General features: G+C 44.3%; 1 protein-coding gene across 1 annotated transcript in view; it reads left to right on the top strand.

The window, feature by feature from the left end:
* The window catches only part of cntn5 (contactin 5), a gene marked incomplete at its 3' end in the record, with an annotated part of 117,996 nt that overhangs the window by 12,654 nt on the left and 79,015 nt on the right, over window positions 1-26,327 (top strand). Inside the window, exons 2-4 of the mRNA XM_084437795.1 lie at window positions 17,857-18,066; window positions 24,006-24,129; window positions 24,226-24,401. Coding sequence (XP_084293921.1) covers window positions 17,857-18,066; window positions 24,006-24,129; window positions 24,226-24,401 — 510 coding nt within the window. The remainder of the gene's footprint in view (window positions 1-17,856; window positions 18,067-24,005; window positions 24,130-24,225; window positions 24,402-26,327) is intronic.

The raw sequence follows: 26,327 nt of genomic DNA, 5'->3' as shown, positions 1-26,327 counted from the left end.
TTGCTGACAGGCAATTCTGATTGTCGTGCGATTTGTTGATTGGGGGGGGGGGGGGCATTCAGCGTGGGCCAGGCCAGTTAGCGCGCCAGGCCGCCCCTGCCTGGTGTAGAATGTGGTCACTACTCCCGTTATCTCGCTAAGTCATGTTGTGCAACCTAGAAAGCACGCACATGGTATTGTTTACATACAGTAATGTAAACATTACCATGCGAATATTGAGGTAATGATTATATATTGAGGTAATGAATGATGAATATTGAGCAAATGTGAGTAGGCCTACTGTGAACTTAATTTGATGGATGAAATGTATTTAAATGGAACTGTACTGCTATACCAGCTGCTATCACAAAACAAAAACAAAACGATCAGTATTGGCAGTGTGGAACAAGATGGAACGTCCACAAAATGTGTCTGGGATGCAAATACTTGCGCTGAGATGTACTTAAGCTTCCTTTGACAATGAGGCTCCAGGCTTGTTTGGTGCACTTGCTCTGTCTTCTCTGATCTAATCCTGTACCCCAGGCAATTACTGTGCCACAAGGTTGCCGGGTAGTTTAGGAAACACAGAAAAGAGCAGCTGATTAAATGTTTACAGTGTGTGATCAGCTGCCGAGTCAGGAGTTCCATGTGAAACAAAGCCCGTCCTCTCTGCTTTCTCTTGCTAAAATTATTGATCAGTCTGTCTGAAAGTCTGTCTGCACATGATGCAGGTGGCAGATTAGAAACATTTGCCTTTCTGGAGGAATACAAGTGTGATAACCTAATAGCAATCGCACCGCTGCATGGGACTTTAATGTCGCTTCCGTAATGTAAGGCCGAATCCAATTTCTCATTTTTAACCTTACCTCTACCCCTTGCCCCTCAGTACAGAGTGCCAAGGGCTAGTGGGCTGAAATCTCCCCCTATGTAATGGGACACCCCTTCAAGACAGATACATCATCAGTAGGTCCTCTATTTTAATCCGCCGGTCTGCATAGAGCGGTAACAAGCGCAGCAACTTCGTTGATGGACTAGTTACATTTCGAATGTCACTCATATACTATCAAAGGGGGGTAAATGCGACATAGAGATGTGTCAAAATGCGGGACTGTCATGCACAAATCAGCCTTAAAACAATGTTGTTAGCATATCAGCATGCCATAGAGATGTTTCGTTTTCTAGGCTTGTTATAAAGAAAAGGTAATTTAAACAATATTAAACAAAAATAATACAATAGTTATCATAGTCTTATGATAGATGGGCTATCTATCATAGCCCATCTTTCTTAATGAAGAAAATATTAGGCTACATTTGTGCTTGTCTGCCTAATGTTAGCCTACCCTAAATGGACCACAACACAGCCATTAGACCCAGCGGAAGATTTCTAAACTATTTGCCGAGATCAGGCTGTTGGCAGTGTACCATGAGTGCTGACCGCCCAGTCATCTTGATGGCTAGCAGCTCCGGAAACGTCTAAGCAAATTTTCCAATTGGCTCTATCTTGATACATTGACCACAGATTTGAAGTTGAACAAGTATATTCCCGCCTAAAAACAAAACCTTAAAATGATATTCTGTGACACAACAACAGTAGTATTTTGGAAATGTGTGGTGTTCTTTTGTTGCCTTCTCATAGCCCTTGATTTGAAGTGTGGGTCTGAAAAATGTCTGTTTCAATGGCTATGTACCCTCGCCCTTACCCCTACACTTGACACCCTCGAGGATTCGGACGACCCTACGCCTAAATATGACTGTGCAAAATGAAGTGTTAGGAGTAAGGGGTAGGGCCCCTCCCTTGTAATGCTGACCCTTCTTTATATCTACTGTATTGTCAGCTTTCGACTGGCTTACCAGGTCTGAGTGGCTAGTACAGTTAATTTGTTTTTGCTGAGTCAATTTCTCTCCATTGATTTTTGATCTGAGCAATTCATTCCATGGTGTCTGGGTTGTTAACAGCTGACAGCACTTGGTCAGGTTATTTATTCCAGAGGACTGTGCAGGTATCTCTCTGTGCCCTGCACCAATCCATCACCTCTCGTTGGCCTGGTTTGCACAATTATTGTTTCTGGAATAAATGCACACACCCTCTCATGTAGGACTTTGCTCTAGACTCTCTACCCGGTCTATCCATAACATGTTTATGAAAGGAGGCTGTGCTCTCAACCCAGTCCCAGTCCCTATCCATATTATGCATAGCTACTAGGTTCAACTATACATGTGTCTTGTATGTGAGGAGATTTTAGTGTATCAAATCTGTGCAAATGTCGCTTGCACTGGTAGTTGTGCCTCAGTGCAGCAGTAGCCTACATTTTATTATTTCTGCATGTCCGTAAAACAGGTTTTCCAATTAATTAGCCTCGTGTAATTTATGCAGGACAGGGGTCATGCGCCTCAGCTGTAATCAGCTGTAATTGCTGAACAATCAGCAATTTCAATCATTCAATCATTCATTATCCAACCACAGTAGTTGAGGGAATTGGAAAAAAAAAAAAAAAAGTTTCTGAAATGTCGCATGGTGTGAGGTATGGGCATAAGGATGTCAAAAACCACTGCATACAAGTTGGGGTAGCTGCCTGGTGGCCGGTATGCAGAATCTCCAATGTGGCCCTCGGCGGAAAGAGAGAATATCAAAGTTCCTGTTAGTACTAGATCATTGTATAATATTAATGTTTCAATTTTGCTGGTGCAAGGAATCCAAATCAGAAGTAATTTTGTCCCAAGAAGTAGCATATCCAAGGTCAAAATAATTTTCAAGGTTATTTCTAGCAAAAAAGCAGCCATGACGTTGGAAATAAGTCACATGGAAAGATGATCTAAGGCTCTAGACCTATGTTTTCAGCCCCAAGGTATTCATTTTTCAGTTTATTCAGAATCAGTTTATTGGCAAGGTAGTTTTACACATACTAGGAATTAGCTTTGGTCAATGGTGCATACCACTGATGGAGACAACATTAGACAGGGTGCAAGGACAAGGTGAGTGTATATAGAGTATATGTACAGAGTGTAATGTCAACGGCTAAGAACATTTATAGAGCAATAAATTACATTAAATTACATTTTCAGAGCAAGAAAGGCTAAGGGCATCATGGGAGAGGTATGGCAAATACTGGTGTGTGTCTGTGTGTGCGTGAGTGTGCCTGGGCCCAGATAGAGGCAGGGGTTGGGGTAGAGAGGGGGTAGGAAAAGGATACGGACCCGGGTTAGGGGAAGGGGATCTGAGCACAGGACTGGTGTATGTCTGTGTGTGTGTGAGCATGAGTGTGCTTGGGTCCAGGTAGAGGTGTAGGGTGGGGGTGGGTAAAGGATACGGACCCGGGTTAGGGTGAGGGGAAGGGGGACTGGGCCCAGGTCCAGGCCTAAGCCGGATGTGGACTGATGTATGTCTGTGTGTACGTGTGTGTGTGTTAACTAAATGCTACGACATCCACAGCTGACATGGGGGTATCTATTGGACTCAGGGTGGTCTGCGGGTGATAGTGGGGCATCCACTGGACCTGGTTAGAAGATAGGAGGGAGAGAGAGAGGCACTAGGGAGAGGGGAGGCAGAAAACGGTTAGTAGCACGCCATAGAAGCAACACAGATATTAGAACAGAACATGCCTGTTTCAGGGCAACCAGCTTCTGTACGCATCTCGATATACATACAGTGCATAGCAAGGTATACACCAATGTATACAGAGGATTCACAGGTAGGTTGGAGACTGCCTTTCTGTGTCTCAAGGTCCTGGCTAGTGATTGTAGGCTAGGCCGAAAAGGTACGTCTTGAGATCTCGCTTAAAGACCTCCGTTGTTTCGGCTCTTCTTAGGCACTCCGGCAGGGTGTTCCAGAGGTTGGGGGCATAGAAACTAAAAGCTGCCTCTCCGTGTTTCTTGGTCCAGGCTTTTGGAACTGTTAAGAGTTAAGTAGCTGAGGATCTGAGTGGTCTGTTGGGCATGTACCTGACAAGCATGTCTGAAATGTATCCAGGCGCGTGACTGGAGAGATTTATAGACTAGTAATAGTATTTTAAAGTCTATTCTAGAGTTGACAGGTAACCAGTGTAGTGATTTTAAGACTGGTGTGATGTGTGCCCTCGGTCTAGTCTTAGTGAGGACTCGTGCTGCAGCATTCTGTATCATTTGTAGTTTAGAGATTGCTTTCTTTGGTAGGCCTGATAGTAGAGCATTGCAGTAGTCCAGCCTGCTTGTGATGAAAGCATGCATTAGTCTTTTGGTGTCAGCCTGAGAGAGAAACGGTTGCACCTTGGCAATGTTCCTTAAGTGGTAAAAAGATGTCTTCGTAATATTCTTGATGTGGTTTTCGAAATTAAGATCTGAGTCAAGTATGACACCTAGGTTTTTAGCCTGGCATTTGGTGTCAATTTACAGAGTTTTTAAATGTGCAGATAGTTTCTCTCTTTCAGCCTTTTCTCCAATGATCAGTACTTCTGTTTTGTCCTGGTTTAGTTGGAGGAAATTATGTGACATCCATACATTTATATCCATAATGTCCATGACTGCAACAACCTCAGTGGAAAACCCAGATTGCTGTCTGCTGGTGGATAAGTGTGTGGAAGTATTTGATTCAGTCTTGTTGTGTTTTTCATACAGCAGGCCTATATTTTGCCCTCAAAATCAGATACATTAGGCTGTGTAGCTAAACAGTTCCAAGCTTACAGCTGCTTTAGAGTGCACTGGACAAGCTTGGCTAGGTTACCAATGTTTGACAGTTCTGTTAGCACAGAGTGTTGTGTTTTTGCAGACTGGGGTATAAGTTCAGATAGATAGCTAGTGTTAGCTAGTGCTAATGTTCGCTGTCTCTGTAGTCTTGACAGTCATTGTCGTCAGAACAGTCGTTTACAGCCTGCACTTTAGCCTTAAAATGTCAACTTTTTCAACTGCAAAATAAAAGCTTAGAGGTCATATGGCACTATAGTGCTAAAAAGTGCTTGGAACAAAGGTCTCCTCTCTAGAGCTCATTACCCATTGGAAACAACAAGAAAACAGTGCTGGCTCTAAAATAAAGTTTGCCGGTGGACCCGCACCTTTAAAGTAGTTGGCCACCACAATACTCTACTGTACATTAAGTGCAGACTGGTCCTTGTACAGTATTTGGTCTTCAGAGATACACTAGGCCTACAGTTTGTCCTAGTGGTTCATGGTAGAGTAATGGTGTTCTAAATGGTGAGAAAAGCCTACCATAATCCTCCCACAAGAAAAGCCTCCCATCTCCTGCCTTCTTCAAAACATTAATCTCAGTACATTATTCATATCCAAGGATTCAAACTAAATTAAATCAAATTCAAATAGAACTGATTGGCTGTTTCATTTTTAAGGAGTATGTGATTGGCTATTATTGTTCTTCTGCCTGGGCAACTTTAGACAATATGACTAATCATATTTTTGTGATGAAGAAAAAACAAAAGATCAGAAGATATTTGACATTTTGATATTTAATATTTGTCTCAATAGAAAATGAATGAATGTTTATTATGAATGTTTATGCATGTTTATGTATTACCATATTAGTATTTAGATGATTTTGTCTGAGATTTCCAGTTATTTATATAGTTACTATGCTGGGTATGCTTACTGTATACATGCTGAGTATACAGTAAGCATACTGTATATGTTCTGTATACTATACTGTATATGTGCTGAGTTCTTATTTTCTGTTGGGTTAGATACAGTATGAGAGAGCTTGTGTTTCAGCCATAGAATAGCTCTGATTTGTAACCAGAACTTTCATTATTTTGAGAGATTAGGGAGAAGGAGGGCCCAGTGTGACGGTGAAGACTGATTACCATCTGCCGCAGTAGATATTTTTCGGGGAGCATTAGAATTGATATGGAAGTGAAAGGAATGTGATTTTTATTTATTTTTTAATAATTATTGGAACATTTAAGTAATTTCTGAACCGAGCATGGTGATGGGGATAACACTGGAACTATTTAGAGTATTGCTTTAGAGCAGGGGTTTAAAAGTCTAAGACAGTGGGCCTCCCTTCAGAGAACTGGGATATACAACCCAACATGCCCACAGAATCCTGTTCAATGACTTATCCGGCATGCCATAGTTTGTCTGTGCTGCTGCTTTCCCATCATTATGGAGCACATTGCAGCTGGTAACACTAAGGTTTCTCCAATAGCCTATTGTGCAGTTTACCTGCTTTTGCGAGGCGTACTGTAGATATAAGCCTCAGTGGCCTTGACATTTAGCTGGGGTCTCGATTCCACCCACTCCGCCTAAGTTGACTGACTGTTGATTTTTGGAAAAAAAAAAAAAACTGGTGGTTTTGATGCTAGCTCGTTGTGCTTAGCTTCCAGATGTCGGCGATGTTTAGCAGGTCTCATGCTATCATTAGCCAGCACTTCTTTGCTAACCACACATTGTGGTTGTGGGCTATCGCTAGATCCTAGCCATGACATCCCAAATTGATGTACGCTTCATAATATTTTCGATGCTTCAGTTTGTTGCGCATTGCCACGGCAGGGTTAGAAATAGAACGGCGGGGAGGCTACATTTATTGAATTTACAGCCCACCATGTACTCAAATTTAACACATCTCTATCATTATTTGTTTTATTTTTCTCTTTTCATTCAAATACATAAAATCACATTACACGTTAGTTTCTCTAGCCACGTGAGCAAACCACCTGGCGAGTCAGGTTTGGGTTTCTGTGCGCCTACTCAGGCGCCCCCGAGGGGAGGCGCTCCTCACACTTTGAAAACTACTGCCTTTGACTATTGTTTTAGAGTTTTAGAGTAGTGTTTTATAGTATTGTTTTTAGAGTATTCTTTTAATGTTGTGTTATTTAAGCATATTGTACAGTTTTTAAGCTTAATTGTAATTCACTCTGCCTCAGCTAACTCATAAGGTGTCTCACAATATTGAATCTGGGCTGGAGGGAATATAGATGTGTACTGCAGTCTAACTGATGCATGAAATCATTTTCACCAAGGGCAAAGGGGTCGTACATCAGAAATATGGTTTCATAAGTGAACCTCTGAGGAGAAGGGTTGATATTTGCATGCAGCGCACAAAGAGAGAGAAAGTCATGAATAAATACAATGAGAAATGCAAAATATCCAGTATGAGATTTAGAAAACTGTAAACTATGATGAAATGTATTAAAGTTAATTGCTGATGACTGATTGATGTTGATACTGGTAACTTGAATATTATCTGTTGATTTTGGCATTTTGGCAGCAGCGAATATAAAAGCTATTGAGGAGATGTAGATCAGAACTGGAGTCTGAATGAGGATATATCCTTTAGAATTTGTGCATATCAAATGAGTCAACATCTGTTGAACAAGGACACATATCCATACAGTACTTCTCCTTTGCAGAGTCCTGACAGTAAGACTAAACATCAGGATACGTCAGATACCTGTATACAGTGCTGTGTTAGCAGCCCTGTGGTATCAACGTTTCATTTGCGTGGCTGAAGTCAGACTCAATTTGTGCACATGAATGCCTCACTGTGTGAAAAGCACCAGGGGGGAAAGACTGGGTTTTAGTAAGATGTCAGATCTGCAGGGAGTGGGAATCCACATACAGTATGAAATATGGACTGTTCTATCAGTAATGATATTCCTCTGACTAAACGGTCTCAAGCATAATCAGCTTCCGTCAATATAATCTCCCTCAGAGGGCCTTCATTAATCTTACAGGCTATGGGTAATCATGTACGTCTACTTGAGCCCCAATCAACGTCTCACCTACTTATGTTATTCTTATTAATTTTCCACACCACAGTTCCGCAGGCTGCAGACAAGGGGTGGTTCATGGTCACAGCTAAATCAGCCATTTCCCCCAGCTTAGAAATGTAGTTCAACTGCTGCATGTTGCCTGTCCACCCTGTCTGTGGTATCGCCTGTCCACCCTGTCTGTGGTATCGCCTGTCCACCCTGTCTGTGGTATCGCCTGTCCACCCTGTCTGTGGTATCGCCTGACCACCCTGTCTGTGGTATCACCTGACCACCCTGTCTGTGGTATCGCCTGACCACCCTGTCTGTGGTATCGCCTGTTCACCCTGTCTGTGGTATCGCCTGTCCACCCTGTAGACACTTCTCATGCGGACTCTCAGGAGCATAGGCCACGGTCACACACTACATCACTTTTTAAAACTGGATCGCCTTCTTGCAATTTTCTCTCCAGGCACCTCGGGTTGAAAATAGACCAAAGCCTTTTTGATCAAGGCACATTGCTATGTCAAGAAAAGCATTGTGTGAAAAAGAAGCGGAATACTGACGGCCTCACAAATCCGAGCAGATGTCACCAGATTAGGAACATGATGCCATCCTCACAGTGTGATCATCATCACATCATGCATGGCTGGACTATGTTGATCACCTGCCACACTGGCTCCACTGTGAATCTCACAACTTTGCCAGACCCCTATAGAGGTGCTAATTACAATTCCTGGCACTAATTACAGACATTGTCGTTCTAGGATAATTATCTCAAGAGTAAAAGCAGCTACTGCGGGATAGTATTGGGCAGCGTGCCCATGTTGTGGCTCTTGTGTGATGTTATCATTGAGGTGATGTTAGGGCTTGGAATGATCTCTTCTGACATCAGTTCACTAACCTCTGTAGCACCGCAGTGTTCAGTGTACTCAGCCTCCGGGCTGTGATATATTTTTTCTACCCCTCTGGAAGGCGAGGATCAGAGGGAACTGCGAGGGTCATTGCCTTTATCAGATGAAGGTGACTGTTGACAAGAGCCTGCTTCCTGTCAGCGCTACCAGTCAAACACACAAAAGAGTCTTTCCCTTTATAATAGGCTTTGTCTGGAGTTAACCACCAGTGTGAACTCTGAATGTGACTTTCCACAGAGAATCTGATAAGTTTATACCCTGTTGTGGTTCATGTTCTTGATGGTTATTGCCCTATACAATGTTAAGATATGTTATTGCCCTTCCATGATGCACCAATGAGATTGTCTATGATTGACACAGCAGAGGGTGAGTGTGGCTGAGGCATGGAAACTGAGGCCTGGACACGGAGGCCTGGACACGGAGGCCTGCCTTTTACTATTAAGGCATTCTAGACTGACAGACAGACCCAGTAAACACATACTTTCAATTGAATTTGCTCTCCTTTCTTCATGTAAGTTTTCTAGCATAAAAAAATATCCACTGCAGGATGATTAGACTTTAATGCAATTATGAATAAGTAGAGTAATTGCCAACCTTACATTTGAAGATAGCAACATATTTTGCAGCAGACAACTCCCCAAAGGCACATGATTATTGTTCAGCTCCTTCAAAGCACTTTATCCAATGGTGAGAAGTAAACTGATTAAAGACTCTCTACCAGTCTTCTCTTCCCTCTAGAAGCATGGATGATTTGCAGACATTCTCCTGCCTGCAATATTTTTATTTTTTCATTTAATCTGGGATTTTAAGTCACACAAACACAGCAAGATGTTTATTCATTATTTGCATGTATGATGATGGACGGATAGGTCATAAAGGAATCTTTAAGCTTTAAGATTAACAAAAATAATTTTGTTAATGCAAAAATCACGCTCACATACTGTAAGATTATGGCACCAGCAGCACGCAGCTCACTTACATGCTTAATTAAATAACACACACACTAACCAATTCAGTCCCTGACTGACATCACAAAACGTTCAAGTGAACCACCACGCCACCATCTTAGAATAGAATGGAAATGGATGGAATACATGAAAATAATATGAGAAAGTTATGCTCGCATAATTTTGTTAATGCGAATATGACGCTCAAATTCAGATTAAACGAGACCAACAGGCACCTTACACAAGCTTCCACAATAATAAAATAATCCCCTATGAATGAAGTTCATTTATACAACGGTATAGATCCGGTCCATTGTCTCTATTGGTCAGTTTGCATTCCAGCCGTGGCGATAACCACGATATCCCCACGCTAAAATGGAATGTTCGCACATCTTTTAATATCAATCCACCTCTTATTAGTAGCCTATAGATTTACAAAGATGTGCCGTAGCATTGTCGTTGCGTGCCAACGTTCCCTTTTTCAGAGGAAGTATCTGCAAATGATTAATAAATAGTTCCATTAAAAATAATTGTATTTAATATTCGTATTGTCTTTCTTTTTTTTCCATAAAAGCATTATGGAACTCGAAGCCGTGGGATGTCACGGATATCGCCACGGCTAGCGGGGTGTAACGGTACTCCGCTGCGCGTCGTGCCTAACCAGTCCCGCTATCCGTGGCGATATCCGTGCGTCCCACTGCCTCTCGTTCCATAATGCTTTATTATACAACAGTATAGATCCAGTCCATTGTCTCTATTGGTCAGTTTGCATTCCAGCCGTGGCGATAACCAAAATGGCCCCACGCTAAAATGGAATGTTCGCACATCTTTTAATATCAATCCTTTTTTTTTTGCTGTTTGCGCCCACTATTGTCTTATGTTTCTATGCATGTAAAACAAAATCATATCTGGTTCATGAAAAACAAATCAGATAAACACTGTATTGGGAAAAGTTACATTTCCTTAGCCTGGATCCTGTGGTATTAGTCTATAAGTCATAAACTACCTGCACATCTGGGCTGAGGTTTTACCCCTTGAGTGTCAGGTTTCACTCACTGTGTGCTTTTTCATTTGAGTGTTTAAGCAAATGAAAAAAAAACTGTATTATCCATCACATGCCTCCCAGAGGCATGGACACCATTGTCCGGAGAAAGGGAGGGAGGGAGGAATGGAGTGATAACCGGACAAACGCTATACTAGGTGCGCTGGCTTCCAGCCAAGCACAAAAATTACACATTTACATTACATTACATTACAGTCATTTAGCAGACGCTTTTATCCAAAGCGACTAACAATAATTGCATTTAACGTAGGAAGAGCCAATGTACTACTACTTGCCAGAACTCACAAGTGCATCTTCTTTCTAAAACAAACAAGTGACTAAGAGCATAATCTAGTGCTGAAGCAAAGTGCAAGAATCACAATCTAAAGTACAGTGCAATATAATATAATAAGTGCTTAGGTGGGAGGATTGTTGTAGTACTTCTTGAAGAGATGAGTTTTGAGCCTGCGACGAAAGATGGGCAGCGACTCTGCTGTCCTGACATCAGTGGGCAGCTCATTCCACCACTGCGGGGCCAGGACAGAGAAGAGCCGTGACCGTGTCGATCGACCGCAGGAGCCTCGGAGTGACGGGGCAACCAGTCGCCCTGAGGTAGCAGAGCGTAGTGGTCGGGAGGGGATGTAGGGTTTGACCATGGCCTGGAGGTAGGAGGGGGCTGTTCCTTTCATTGCCCTGTAGGTTAGCGCCAGAGTTTTAAACTGGATGCGAGCCGCTACAGGGAGCCAGTGTAGGGAACGGAGAAGGGAAGTTGTGTGGGAGAACTTGGGGTGGTTGAACACCAGGCGAGCAGCAGCTTTCTGGACAAGTTCCAGAGGTTTAATGGCTGACGCCGGTGCCCCCGCGAGGAGGGAGTTGCAGTAGTCCAGGCGGGAGATGACCAGGGCCTGGATGAGTACCTGCGCCGTTTCATTAGTGAGGAAAGGGCGAATCCTCCTGATGTTGTAGAGCATGAATCACGAGTACACAAGTATGTTCAGTTGTGTTCATACATGACCACCTCTAATAAAAAAACCACTATCAGTTACAACACCAAAAAGCTTACTCCTCAATGGTGCAAGTGTGCTATATTTATACTGAGAAGTGAGTTTAACCATTTCAACTCAATTACACCAACAAAATGCATTAATGGGCGGAGCCCTGTGCTCTCTGAGCACCATTTGTAGTATTATTAATTATTAATAAGCGCAACAATCGAGCAAGACTGCAGAAGTCAGCACTGCAATGCAGGCGCTCTTTCAGGCCAAATAATAAATGCAACTCTATCTCGTTCACACACACACACACACACACACACACACACACACACACACACACACACACACACACACACACACACAGGTAAATGCACGGCATGGCGGCTATGGTTGGAATTGAAAAATAATCATGTACCCTACCTTAAGTAGTCAGAAGACGTCACATCAGTGCACTTTACTCTTCCACCCTGTCGATGATGCAGTCCATGTCCAAAACAATCAGAACGTCCTGCCATTAGCATGAAGGCTTCATGATGATCTTGTCATGCTGTACTCCTTAATCGGTTCTTGATAAACATGAGTTGAAAAGCTTATCTCGCAAGTGACATGGGTCACGGAGAGAGTCGGAGAGTTTGAAATTTGTAACTAATAAGTCCAATAAGATGGTATGCATCAGTCAGCAGACTATATCGACACAGTACTTGATAACACCAAATCGCACACGTCTTATAAGATGAGCAGGTCTTGTTTATTACATCCCATTGTTCATCCGAGGGGTCATCTGTCGGGACTGTCAGCTCATTTCCATCTTGACCACATACTCTGACACTGACACCTTCACCTTATCCCAATGGGTAGCCAGATTATGCAGCTCTGTTCGCAAGGCCTCGGTTGTAGCTCTGTGGTCATATTTGAGCAACTTTTTACTCAGCTCGTTCAGTCCTGATGCTGGGAGCCCTTTGCCTCTTATTTCTGGGAAGTTTCGCGGTCAAGAAGGGCAAAGTTTGCGTATAGCTTTCCATTTTTTTCAAAACATTGACCAATGCTCTCAAACACAGTATCCAGGAGCATGTTATGGACTTTGATCTCGTAATCACGGTTTGAATCAGATATGTTCTCATCCTCTGCCAACTCGCCCGGCATCCTTTTCTTCTTCTTTGGCCTTCGATTAGGCAGCGGCCTGCACTTCTGCCTCCCTGTCACTCTCCTCCTGTTTTCCATTTGCCCAATTCACAAAAAGGGAACTGCTGCTCCCTTCACAGCCTCAAAATCCCTCGCATGTTTCTGTAGGTTTTCCTCTGTGCCGGTGACAAAGCGGTGCGCTGTCAGAATGTCCACGCTGCTTGTTCAGAGGTATTTTTACAGTGGAGTCGTCAGCGCAAAGATACTCAAAAATATCTGGGCTGTGAGGACTGGCTCGTATTTGAGCAAGGCCTCTACATACCCATCTGCTTTCGCTCGCGCTGTCGGTTTCACTTTCTCTGGATCCATTATGCCCATCGACGTGACAATCAGGTCAATGTAGAGATGTTTTTCTGGGTCACCAAACACCTTGCCCAGTGCCAAGTCTTTGGACCACCACCTGGTCTCTCCAATAGGTGACACATGCCTTTGATGCACGTCCTGGCTTACTTCTTCCCAGAGATTCATATTTGTATGACTCATTCAAGAATACTGCTGCATCATTTAAGAGACACAAGAGGGATGTACTCGCTGTGACCGCACCAGCGGTGTCTGACTGTGGGTACCAGGTTTAAGAACATGCACATAGCAGCACCAGATGTGCACTTGCGATGAATGGGCTGACAACAGGGCAGAGAAGACCCTGTTTTCCCCTTGCATGTTCGTGGCCCCGTCCACGGAATTACCGGCACACTCACTAATATCAGTATCCATCTTGTCCAGCACCTGCACCTGTTAGGTTACGTAACAGATCACATCTGTTACGGATTATTACTGAGCACTGGTCTTTGCTTGCAATGTCTTGAGTGGTGTCAATTTGAATGGAATACATTGCTGCCTTCTTAACCTCAGCAGCTATTAATTCTTGAGTAAGCCGGCCGATAACTTCAATTACAGTGTTTACTGTTGTTTTCGAGAGGAGAGTGACAGGTGATCCCCTGCCTGTAGGCTGACCAGCTCTGTGTACTTTCTGGCTTTTTTCTGTGCACTTATTTACAAGCTGTTGCAGAGACAATAAATTTGTTGACCAAAATAACTCAAAAATGTTCCACGGTCTACAGTATCATCATCTGCACTCTACTGTTAGTCATGTCTCTTTTATGAAGTATTTAGCCCATGTTTACTGAAGCAATATCTCATGAGAGGGTGTTGTGTATGGCCAATATACCATAGGTTGTGCTGCAGTCATAGGCACGACATCACGTTGCTATGGAGTTTCAAAGCGACGGACAATCAGCCCTAGCATCCAAACTAATAAAGCCATGAACGAAGTGTAGCCTACCTTTGCTGTGCAACTGCAAGTTCCAAAAGGGGTGACGATAAACCAGAGTGGTCGGCTACAGGACGGATAGAACAACTCAAAATTGACATTGAATGTTTCCATTTTCCTTGAGGAGAAACCGTAATGTAACCAACAGACCGTAACGCAATGGAACTAACATTTTTACAGGCAGTAATAGGCAAAAATTGGTGCAATAATATTTCACATTGAACTATAAAGAGGCTTTGCCTGTGGTATATTGTGAATATACAACGGCTCTTAACCAATCAGATTGCGAGCTTGGAACTACCCATTATCTAATGCTCTGTATATGTTCTTAGCCAATAGACAAACATTTGCTTTCACGTTGAGAGAGGTCAGGGAAAAAATCTTAAAGATCACTTTTCTGGCCTCCGGGTGAAACTGTTTTTTTGCTTCCCTCTGGAATATGTAGGTATGGGACCCCTGCCCACCCCGCATTGCTCTCTATAAAGCGCATTGTGTTGCCTGAAATGAGATATACAAATAAAGTTTGATTTGATTTGATGATCTAAAGTTAAAGCAGCTTCATTTTCTTCCCCCTGTAACTGAGGCTGCGCTTCCCTGTGACCTTAACTATCTTTATTACTGTACCTGCTCTATCACTTGTCTCCTTGGTGCACCTGTTCTCTCATGGCAGACATCTGATTGACATTGAGTTAATCTTTTATGTTTCCTATGCTGATCCGTAGCAGGTAGGCATCTGCATTTCACTTCTCTCTTGTTCTGTGATTCACAGGTGAATATGTCACCAATCGTTCATCCCTTCAATAAATGGAATGCTGTCCCTTTTAGCAAAAGCTTAATATACTGAGCAATACAATGTATTCTTATCAGTACAGCATGTAAGCCAGCGAAAAAGACTTTCAGTCATGTCTGGTGCTGGTGTGATTCGGGTGATGATTAAAAAACAAATCTAGCTCATGCGATTTTCGTGTGTGTGAAATACATAAGAGCCCTCTCATCAATGATGCTAGCCTTACCTCCTCCTGTAACATGAGCTTGTGTCTCTCCCTCTACGGTAACACTGGGACTGGGCCAGCAACTGCGGTGTGGAGGTGGTGGACGTTCTAGCTGGATTGCTGCTAGCTGCACCTTGCTGCTAACATCACCTGTAACTTTAGTATGTGTTTCTCACTCCTTCTCTGACTCCTCTTCACTCGACTTGACATACAGTACAGTAGGCCAGTAACGGTAGTGGTGGACGTAGCTGGATTGCTGCTGCTGCTAGCCATGGGTAGATTAGCTTTATCACTGCTATCACTGGCTTGGGCGGACACGGCGGGAAAAAACAACTGCGTCAACTTCAGATATTTCGCTGCGGCAGCCTCTAACACAGCCTTTTTTTGTTATGTTATGTTATGTTATTTTTATTTATAATGCGCCCCCCAACCAACTGTTACATCAGCCCGGGGCGCAGCCCGGGTACAAAAGGAGACAAACAAAAACAAAGGACTGCAGAGACACAAAATGAAACTACATTTAAGACACAAGACAAGGACATAAATTATAGATCGTCTGTGACAAAGAGGTGAGTTTTAAGCTGTGCTCTAAAAGATTCCAGGGTGGTGGTGGACTTAATGTTCAGAGGAAGCTTGTTCCATAGCCCAGGTGCCATCACAGAGAATGCACGGTCTCCCTTTGTGACAAGTTTTGACCGTGGGACCTTCAGGGTCATCTGGTTGTCAGATCTGAGCCGGCAACCAGGCCTGAAGCTGGTAGGTTGGTCCAGGAGATCTTTGATGTAAGATGGGGCGAGACCATTGAGGGCTTTAATGACATACGTGAGGATCTTGAATTTCACTCTGCGCTTCACTGGGAGCCAGTGAAGGGAGGAGAGGACAGGAGAAATGTGTTCCCTCATCTTAGTGCCTGTCACCAGCCTGGCAGCGGCATTTTGGACTAGCTGCATGCTGTGGATGGTCTTGTCGGTGACCCCGGCATAGAGGGCATTACAATAGTCCAGTCTGGAGAAGATGAGCATTAGTACGACCCTCCGTAGGTCGCTGGAGGAGAGGAAGGACTTGATTTTGGATACTGTGCGCAGTTGGAAAAAACAGGATTGCACCACAGATCTCACTTGCTTGTCAAACTTGAGGTGAAATATGACCCCAAGGTTTCTGACGTGGGATTTTTCAAGGGTAGACAAACTTCCTAGATTATTTCTGATCTGACTGATCGAGGTGGAGTTGCCGATCAGAAGGATTTCACTCTTGGTGTCATTGAGCTGCAGGAAGTTTTGTGACATCCACTCCTTTATGTCCCGCAAGCAGTCCTTCAGACGGTCCAGCCCAGAGGGATCGTCTGCCCTGAGTGGAAGATAGATTTGAGTATCGTCTGCGTAGCAATGGAAGGAAATCTTATGGCGATGAATGACTTTTTACCTTTCTTATTTTTTCAGCACCTCCTTTTCTTTCTTTTTTGTGCTGCTTTTATCCATTTTTATCTTAGATTTTTGTCTCTGATAATGGTTCTAAATTTACCACTCTCTGGTTCTAAATTTAGCTTGTTATTGACCTTCAACACTGTTACCGTTACTGCAGTTTGAATCATAATCCTACTGGGCCGATCCACTTCGGGAGGGGCCGCTCACCTGTTTACACAAACATCAGCCAGCAAGGAGCCCCCCAGCCCCCAAATGGGCCAGCCCATTCAATATATGATTAGATTGCCAGTCCGCCCATGGTGTTGGTGGTAGAAGGGGGGATGGTGGTGCTAGTGGTGATGGTGGTGGTGATGGGTGGACGAGTATGTGGTGAGAATGTAATACCATGCTCGAACGTACTGTAGGCTTCGTTCAAACAGATTGCATGATTGCATTGCATTACACCTGAAGCCCTGTCATTTTCAATGGTAGGCTGCAACACAGTGCATCATTGCATTGCAGAAGCAGCTGCGTTGTATTTGTGTTCTGCATGAGTTCGATTTTCCCAACGTGTGTAGTAATAATGCGTGCATTCCTTGAACCGGAAGTGAACCACCCCCTCTCATCCACCGGCATTTCTTTTCCGACTCAACTGTTGTAATTTTGTCTGTCCGACTGTTAATATGTCACTTTATTAAATAGTAATACATTTTCAGGCGAGAAAGTTGCGTTGCTGCTTCAAACTATGTGCTCATTTTATCAAAATAACCCCAGGAACATGACTTTTTGGTATAATGTTACTGGTGCTAGCTACCATACTGTATAACGCTAGCTACTATGACGTCGAGATTACGAGCTTGAAAGTGAACATACGTGATCGTGGACAGTATACCTCCGGTCGCGTCTTGCGTGACGCATTACAATCTGCATGATCTGTGTGAATGAAGCGTTGCACATCCAAGGATTGCGAACCTCCTGTTTCTCTATAAAGAAAGTTTCGGACTCAGTGGGGCACGGGGGAGCTTTTGTATCGCATTTGCCACTGATGTAACGTTATGTGTTGTGAACCTGAAGTTGAGTGAGCGAAAGAAAAATGGCCCCCTGACAGAGGATATTGTGGTCTGTATGGTGTGCTGGAGATATTATTTCAAGACTCCTCATGAAACATTTGTCTAGCTAAGCTTTTTGTGTGTGTGTGTGTGTGTGTGTGTGTGCGTGTGCGTGTGCGTGTGCGTGTGCGCGCACGTCTGTCTGTCTGTGGGTCTGTCTGCCTCTCTGTCTGTCTGTCTGTTGAAGTGTCTTTGTGGGAGGGAAGAACTAGTGTTTTAAAGTGAGCCAGACAATATCAATGTGCTATGAGGTTTCATTAACATCAAACCTGGACTATATTTAACTCAGTAAAGTAATGGCACAGTGTTACCATGATCTCTACTGCAAATGTTGTTTCTGTCTTATCTTGCAGACTTTGCCAAAGCTGTAGCAGGAAGGCCTGTGTTGTATGCAGCGGTGTTGAGAATGAAGCCAGACAGCTCGTCCTCATTTCTCAGTTCACGGAGCAGACCTCAACATGACCATCACGGCGGGCTGCTGACACCTGACTGGCCGTCTTTCTCCGGTCATCACCTGTCAGCTCTCAGGCTGCCTGGCTCTCAGGAGGACTACGGGAGGGAAGGTGAGCATCGGCCCTGATCTGGGCCAGTGGTCAGCCATCTCTGTCTGGCCCTCAGTCAGCTGACTGGACACTCGGTTAGATTCGGACGGTAAATGAATCTGACCTATCCATCACCAGTGTGTACAGTCTGCAGTGACCCGGTCGGTGCCCTTGGTGAAATTGAAGAAGGATCATGGCAATATGCAAGACCCTGCTTGTCAACACAGAAACTGTAGATATGATGGATAAAATTGTCAAAAAAGGAAAGATTCAGTTCCTCAAATCCAGGAGGGGGGAGGATGTAGCAGATTAAACAAATAATTTCTTCATCAGTCAGATTCTTCTAGTGAGTCTAGAGACCGTCATACCATGAGTATATTTTTTTATAAGTTGTAAGGTTATGGTATTAATATCTATTCTATGGTATTAATGTCTTGGCACAAAGACACTGAAATCGATATAATGGGGGTGAGGTTAAGGCAAGCGTTACATCTGCTGTATATTGTCGACATTATATCGCATCAGTATTGTTGTTCAGGGCATCAGCCTGATATCTAATCACGTGAGGCAAGCACAAGAGCTCCTGACCAGAGTGGAAAGGAAATGTGCCAAGGTGGATCTTTGACTGAATGCCAAGATGTGGCTGAGGTCATCACCTATAACATCCGGGACCATCTGCCCCTAGTGACAGCTGAAGGTCCTGTTCTGAAGGAGGTTGAGGACTTCAAAAGTTTCTGGAATGTTTCCTACCAGGCTGGCAGTGGGATGTAACATCGTCTAGGTGGCATTAAGGGAGAGATGCTGAAGTTGTGCCTGACAGATGGAGACACTGCTCTCACTTGACTGATGACGGTGACCTTATCAAACTGCACACTCTTAAGATCTGCACCAGAAACAAAGACAGAGCTGTGTTGGACTGTACTTTTCTGCTGCTGAGTGGGTGGGTGGGGTATCAAGTATTGCTCCAATTGGGAGTCTCAGTCAGTCAACCCAATATCACAGCTAAACGTGTAATAGACATGGAGAGGCACTTAAAAACTCGGCTCCTGGCTGCCACACTATTGTTACTATATGCGATAAGAGAAACGTCTCTATTACACGTTTAAGCAACGGGTCTATTTCACGTTTTTAAACAACGTGTTTGTTTAAGCATGGCTAAAACGTGATACTGAGCCGTTTCACACAAGTGCCTCTGCTCATCTATTACACGTTTAGCCATGATATCCTGTAGGTAGTGTCCAATCCAAGGCCATCAGCACCCACCAAGCTGTCTCAGGTCCATTTGTCCAGGCAGACAGAGGGAATCGATTGAACCGTCTGATGGCAGCTGGTACAAAGGACCTCCAGAAGTGCTCTGTTGAACAATGTGGCAGAAGCAGCTGAATGCGCACCAGGGAGTCATGTAGGGGGAGAGCGACGTTAGCCATGATGGCCAACAGTTTGGTCACCGTTCGTCTCTCTGCAACCACAGTCACAGAGTCCAGGCTGACCGCCACCGATCAGCTTGTCCATCCTGTAGGTTTCAAGGCAATGTAGCTAGAGATTTAGCCAACTGGAGCTAGATAGCTCTCGCTGTCTAGGTAATATGCAGGTATGTGTCTAGGTAATAAATAAATAAAAATGTGGCTTTACTGGTCATGCAACCAGCCCCTCCCTCTGCCTCGTGCATTTTAAAACTCAACCCTCTTATAAAGAATATGCTGGGTGGGAATGACTTGCTTCGGCGTTCTGACCCGCAAAGGACTCACCGGCCTTTTCTATATTTAGACTGAATCCACTCTGTATTTCATTCTGTTTCATATGAGCGCTTTGTGATGAGTTACTCACGGCTGGTTGGCTCTCCACTCCTCATCTCCGTTGTCCTTAAGACAAAAAAGCTCCTGACCCGTCCCAGTAGGACTCCTTCTGCTCTTAGTCATCCCACTTGATACTGTGACATAATGGCACGTAAGCAAGATGAAGAGCACACTGAAGCCCAGACCAGACTGAGCCTGCTGTGTTATTATACAGGTGTATATGCTCCACGGGAGGGACATTTATATCCACCGCAGTCTACAGTGTATATAGATACCATGTAGGTACACACTTTGTTTTGTTTTAGCGCTTGGAGAAAGGTCTGGCTGCAATCCATTATCATTCTGGGATAGGGAGGGGGGACACTGTATTTGTTTAAACCAATCACAATCGTCTTGGGTATCGCTAAGGTCCCCCCCCCCCCCCCCCCCCCCCCCCAACGGTGCCCTTGCAAAATAGTGTTGAACAATGTCAGGCTTATCCCAAAAACCTCCATCCTGTGAGTCAGACTACCATGTACAGTAGGCAACTTGGATATGGCATCCCTGTGGCTATGCTGTTACAGTATACCCTTGACAATGATACCCACACATCATTTGATGTGGTGGATTGATGTCCTGCAGTCCATAGAGGGTGGCAGATGACTGGCAGTGTAAAGTGTTTGGATAAAGGGTTAAAGGGTGTTGGATTTTAAATTGCGCATGGTCCATTTAGCAAATCCATGAAATGCCTCAAGCTGTGTCCTTTCTCATCAGCCCTTGTGTATAGGCCTACTACTGGATCTGAAAGCAGTTGCAGTTTTTTGCTGACACTCCACATTTCAAAGTAGTGGTGTTTTACTTTTGATAAATATTACAACTTTACTGATAATATTTGAGGGACTCACACTGTGTTTTACCTTCCAGAAACCTGAAGAAGTACTGTATTTTATTTCTGTTTTGAGACGCGGATATTTGATCATGTCCGAGAAGTGAAACATAGTCTGAGTGTCTTCTATGGCACAGAACAGTTTTGTTGTGTTTTGAAAGATTCATTATTATCATTATTATTAAAATCCTTCACAACAGAAAAGTACCTGTTAAAAGCAGGTCAACATATAGTACTTATATATTCAAGATTATCTAGGTTTTGGTAGAATACAGTACTAACTTATATCTTACCTAAGATAGTTAGGCACATTTTCAGTATACTACATAGTACAATAGAGAAGACTAGATTAATCTAGGCTACTGTATGCAAGAAATTATGATGCATTCACCCCCTGAACTAGTATTCCTGCTGTTGTAACCAGGGGGAAGGGGGGGGGGGGATAACAAATATGTAAATGGCTGAAACAAACAAAAAACCACAAGACTTACACTTCATGAACTAAACAAAAAAATCATCATAGCAGAAGCATTTCCATCAAGTCTCTGTTATAACGTTGGTTATGATGGACCTCTAAGCCGTAATGTTAGCCCTCAACACATATCGAATGAGTTGCAAGATGAACAGGTTGCACATGCAAAATTACAGTAATAGAATACAATTGTAAACTGTATTGGAATAAAATTGCAGTGGAACTATTTTTATGTAATATGCATGTGATTGTCTGTTTTATATTGATCAACACTGTAATGGTTGTGTTTGTTAGTTTTTTTGCTTTTGGGGGGGGATGCACAAAATAGTGCATAATGCATTATGATGGCTTACTTGGCTGGAACGGATATCACTAACAAAGGTCAGGCTAAGGTGAGGTTATCAGAATAATAATCATCAGAGTTTCAATCTATAGTAAATGTGTCTGGAGATCAGCTAAAGACTACATTAAAGACAGAATACCTGGCAGAGTGTAAGGAGTTGTAGCTGTGGAAGAGAATTGAATTGAATTGAAAGCTTTATTGTCATTATACAACGAAATGTCCTAAGAGATTCCTCTAAAACAATACTCACAGCCACACAGCCACCCCCCCCCCCCCCCCCCCCCACACACACACACACAGAGAGGTTACATACACAGACCAACATAAGAGCATATATAAGAGCACACAGAAAATTGCACAGTCCCATATTTCTTCCATCAATATTCCGTTCAGTCCGAGTTATAAGTCCCATAGGGTGATAGAGGGCGTGGGAGGGGAGTGTTTGTTCAGCTCCATGACAGCTCTAGGAAAGAAGCTGTTTCTCAGCCTGGAGGTGCGGGCTTTGAAGGCCCTATAACGCCTCCCGGATGGGAGCAGGGGGAAGAGGTGGTGGGAGGGGTGTGCTTTGTCCTTTAGGATGCTGCCTGCTCGGCCTAGGCAGCGGGTCCTAAAGATGTTGTCGAAAGTGGGCAAGGGGAGTCCGATGATGTTTTTGGCAGTCTTTATGACTCTGGAGGGACTTCCTGTCGGCTTCCGTGCAGTTCTCATACCATGCTGTGATGCAATATGTCAAGGTACTGTACTCTCAATGGAGCACTGGTAGAACACTTTCAGCAGGTCAGTAGACAGGTGTTTTTTCTTGAGTGTCCTCAGAAAGTAGAGACGCTGTTGCGCTTAAAACAGGATACTCTCTCCACCTCCTCGCGGTTGATGGTTAGGGGAGAGAGGTCCTCTTTGACTCGTCTGAAGTCGATGATTATTTCTTTAGTTTTCTTGATGTTCAGGGTGAGATTGTTGTTTTTGCACCATTCAGCCAATTTGTCGACTTCATCTCTGTAGGCTGTCTCGTCTCCATCACAGATCTGTCCCACTACTGTTGGATCATCAGCACATTTGATTATGGTGTTTGAGGGGTGGGAGGAGATGCAGTCAGATGTGTAGATGGAGTAGAGCAATGGGCTCAGAACGCAACCTTGTGGTGCGCCGGTGCTGAGAGACAGACTGGAGGAGAGGTGTGGGCCGAGTCTAACTGTCTGTGGGCGGTCAAATAGGAAGTCCTTAACACAGGGTGTTACTGAAGCCCAGCTCAAGGAGTTTGTTGACCAGCAGACTAGGGACAATAGTATTGAACGCCGAGCTGTAGTCTACGAAGAGCATCCTCACATATGACCCTGTCTTGTCAAGGTGTCAGGAAGGGGACTAACTAGAGAACATACTGTATGGGCGCGTGGGAGTGTTGATGCAGAGGAGGGCTGTATAATTTCCAAGGGCATAGGTTTGCAGTGAGGAAGACTGTCATCCACTTAAACACTCGCACGCGCGTGCTCTGCACACATCTGTAGCATTACTTTTTGTAGCGTGGATTAGAAACAGTGCAAAGACACTAATTGCCAGTAAATCATCTGCAGTTCAGCATTAAGGTCACAAATTTAGCGAAACAAAGCCCTTTTCTTTTATGTTGTAATTACAGCAGACAAAAATAGCTACAGCATATTTCCCATAGTGCCTGTGATACATGATGTGATGGCAAGAGAGGGCTGAAAGTTAGATTGAAAAACCTGTTGTTTATGTGTCAATTACTTTTAGAGGAAATCTTATAATCATCTTCTTCACCTGGGATGTGAATAGTTCAGACCGACTATAGAAAAAGGTGAGCACGGTCGACAAAAAACTCAGCAGAAACTCCTAGCATTGCCCCACACACGCACGCACATACGGTACACACGCGCACACACTCACACACACACACACGCATGCACGCACACAGGCACACACATACACTCGCACACACACACACACACACACACACACACACACACACACACACACACACACACACTTTCTCTCAGGCTCTCCTCTGAACACAAGCTACAGTATTTTTTTTTCCCACCAGCAAACATAGTGGTTACTTTACAATGCGATACATGCACAAGATACCCTAGACATGCTTTGCAAAGCTGAATGTCAATGATAAAGCAGGATTTCAGTGTCCCAGAGATAATTCAACAGGTACATAGTTGGCTTAAGCTATAGGTTGTGAGAGACTGGGAGAAGAAAATTAGTTAAAGTGCTGTTTCCTCCCCCTGCAGGAAAAGGGTTGTTAGACTGCCCGCCTCACTACAAGCTTTGGAATAAGATACAATTTCAACCCCAGATGACCTGTAATGTGGAGTCAATGAGCCAGGGAATGTCCAACCTTCACCAGGTGAACTGGGGGTCCTGGTGCATTGATGCGTGCTGACCTGTGGCTGCTGGGTGTGCACTAGGGGAGATGAAGCCATGTTATGATCTCCCTATGAGCTAATCTCCCTGTTCTGCTTTCAGAAAGTGAAGAGTTTGGACCAGTGTTCATCCAGGAGCCGGGCGATGGCATTTTTGCGTTGGACTCGGACGAGAAGAAGGTGATGATGAACTGTGAAGCTCGCGGCAACCCTCCGCCAGCGTATGGGTAGGCTACAGTATTTGTTTCCCTCCATGCTAATTAACATCTCGTCCTCTTGTTTGTCCCTGCAATGACACGTCTTCGATATCATTACGTTGGCAGCTGGTTGATCAACGGTACAGAGGTAAACGAGGAGTCAGATCACCGCTACACCTTCATCAATGGCAACCTGATCATCACCAATGCCAGCGAGGTCTCAGACTACGGGAGGTACCAGTGCAAAGCAGAGAACCGCTATGGATCTATCCTGAGCCGGGCCGCACTCCTACAGTTTGCCTGTGAGTATATTCCCAGGCCTTTTCATAATATGTCCCAAAGGCCTGGAAAGTCCACTAATGGCATGTAGAGTACATTGGCATTCAGTGCTTAAACATTTCAGAATAGTTAGTGATTGCAGAAAATATTGTTACTGTAGTGCTTCTAGAGTGTAGTGTTTCCTTTCAGAACTACACCGCTTAGGGGATATAATTCCCCTAAAATGTACAGTAAATGATTCTCTGCAAGCCTGGCACTTTTTGACTTGGGGAGTAGATAAAGAATATCCATGCCAGGTACTGCTGCTCCATTGGCGCCATCCTTATACCACCAAATTGTCCTATTTTAGCTGGGTAAGAGTCCTCAACTCTGCTTCGCTGGTGAGTTAAAGCAAAAAAAGGCAAATTCTAACCCAATCCCTGCTTGGCACTCAGCATCAAGGGTTGGACTGGGGGAGGTCCCTGCGACATACTAGCGTCATGTCCAGGGGGTGTACTGTACTTGTACATCAAGCTGCCTCACGCTAAGGAATTGGGAGATAGGCTCCAGAACCATTGGTTCAAGGCTACCCCTAGTAATCCCCTGGCCTATAGCTCCAGAACATCATCACAAGCCAGGGAAGCATAGAGAGGGAGAGGCCCGGGGTGCCATGCTCATGAGAAAACATATTGTTGATTTTCCCTACAGTTTCCTCAGGAGCAATGACCTTAATAGTCTTATTGGCATGCCCACCGGGGGTGTGCGCTTCACCGTGCTCAGTCAGTGGACTGTTGCTGGGAAATACATGATGTTAGCTATGGTTCCTTCTAGGGACTTATTCTGTGGTTCTGGTGGAGAGGTGGACGTGATGAATTTCCCCCGTCAAAAGGCGAAAATATTGGCCATAATACTAAGCAGTGCCCACTGTTTCTGCCTACTCCTGAAGAGAGGCCTGTGGAATTTGCTATGCACCTTTACTGAATCAGTGAATTCATTTACAATACAGTGTTGTCGTTCTATCCTACAGTAGCATGTTGATGTGCCTGAAACCACCGCCTGAAACCAGGCCACTGAATAGTCGACTGTTTTATTCATGCTCTGGGTGTGAGTTCTTGGAGAATCGGTGTTGCCATTGTTGGTTATTTATAGTGCATCTACATTCATGAGCTGTAACCTCTGGGTAACGCGTACCTCTGCTTCAACACCATGCAGCTCCACCACCAGCTCCAGGCCCCCAGCCTGTTCCGGTATGTTGCACAAACAGGCAGGGGAGGTAATGCTGCTCAGTAGGTGCAGCGTCACGGTGTGGGGCGGCCGCTGTTTGATGCTAAGCTAGCTTCCACAGGCTCTCTCTCTTACTGGCTCTGCTCCGTGTGGAGAAATGCAATGTTACGTGAAGCAGTGTCAGCGTGTGCTCAATGTTCCAGATGCTTATTTTTGCATGGATATTGCTCTCAGAAGCGACTTAGCAGTTTGCTCAACTGGCCAACGATTGGGTACTTCGAAAGCACTCTGTTGAAATACCCCCCCACCCCCCACCTTCCCCGGTAAGCACAAAGAGATATATGGTTAGATGATCATTCTGGAGTGTCTCCTTGAGGGAGACGGTTATGAGTCTGGGTGCTGCCTAGACTGGTCCCAGTGTGAGAGATCAGTAGGTCCTCCTGCCTGCTGAGTCTGGTCAGACCAGCACTAGGGGTGTGCCCGAATACGAATACGGTATTCAGATGAGCACAAATAGTAGCTTTTTCCCGAATAGTAAATTCGTACGAATATTGTAAAATATATTCGGGAGGGGGGAGAACAGTCAAATACTGTATGAGCAAGAGATACGCGCACATTCTGTCTGCTTGTTGACATGACACGACGAGGGAGAGAGAGAGACAGAGGCGCACGCGCTTGCAGTCTCGCACCTGCTGTCTGTCTAGACATCTAGACAATGCGGAGAGGGAGAGAAAGTTTGGAGTGCA

This window comes from Borostomias antarcticus (genome assembly GCF_949987555.1).
Source record: "Borostomias antarcticus genome assembly, chromosome: 1".
NCBI classification, from domain to species: Eukaryota; Metazoa; Chordata; class Actinopteri; order Stomiiformes; family Stomiidae; genus Borostomias; species Borostomias antarcticus.
Note: the sequence above shows the minus strand (reverse complement) of the source record. Positions and strands in the feature narration are given on the sequence as shown.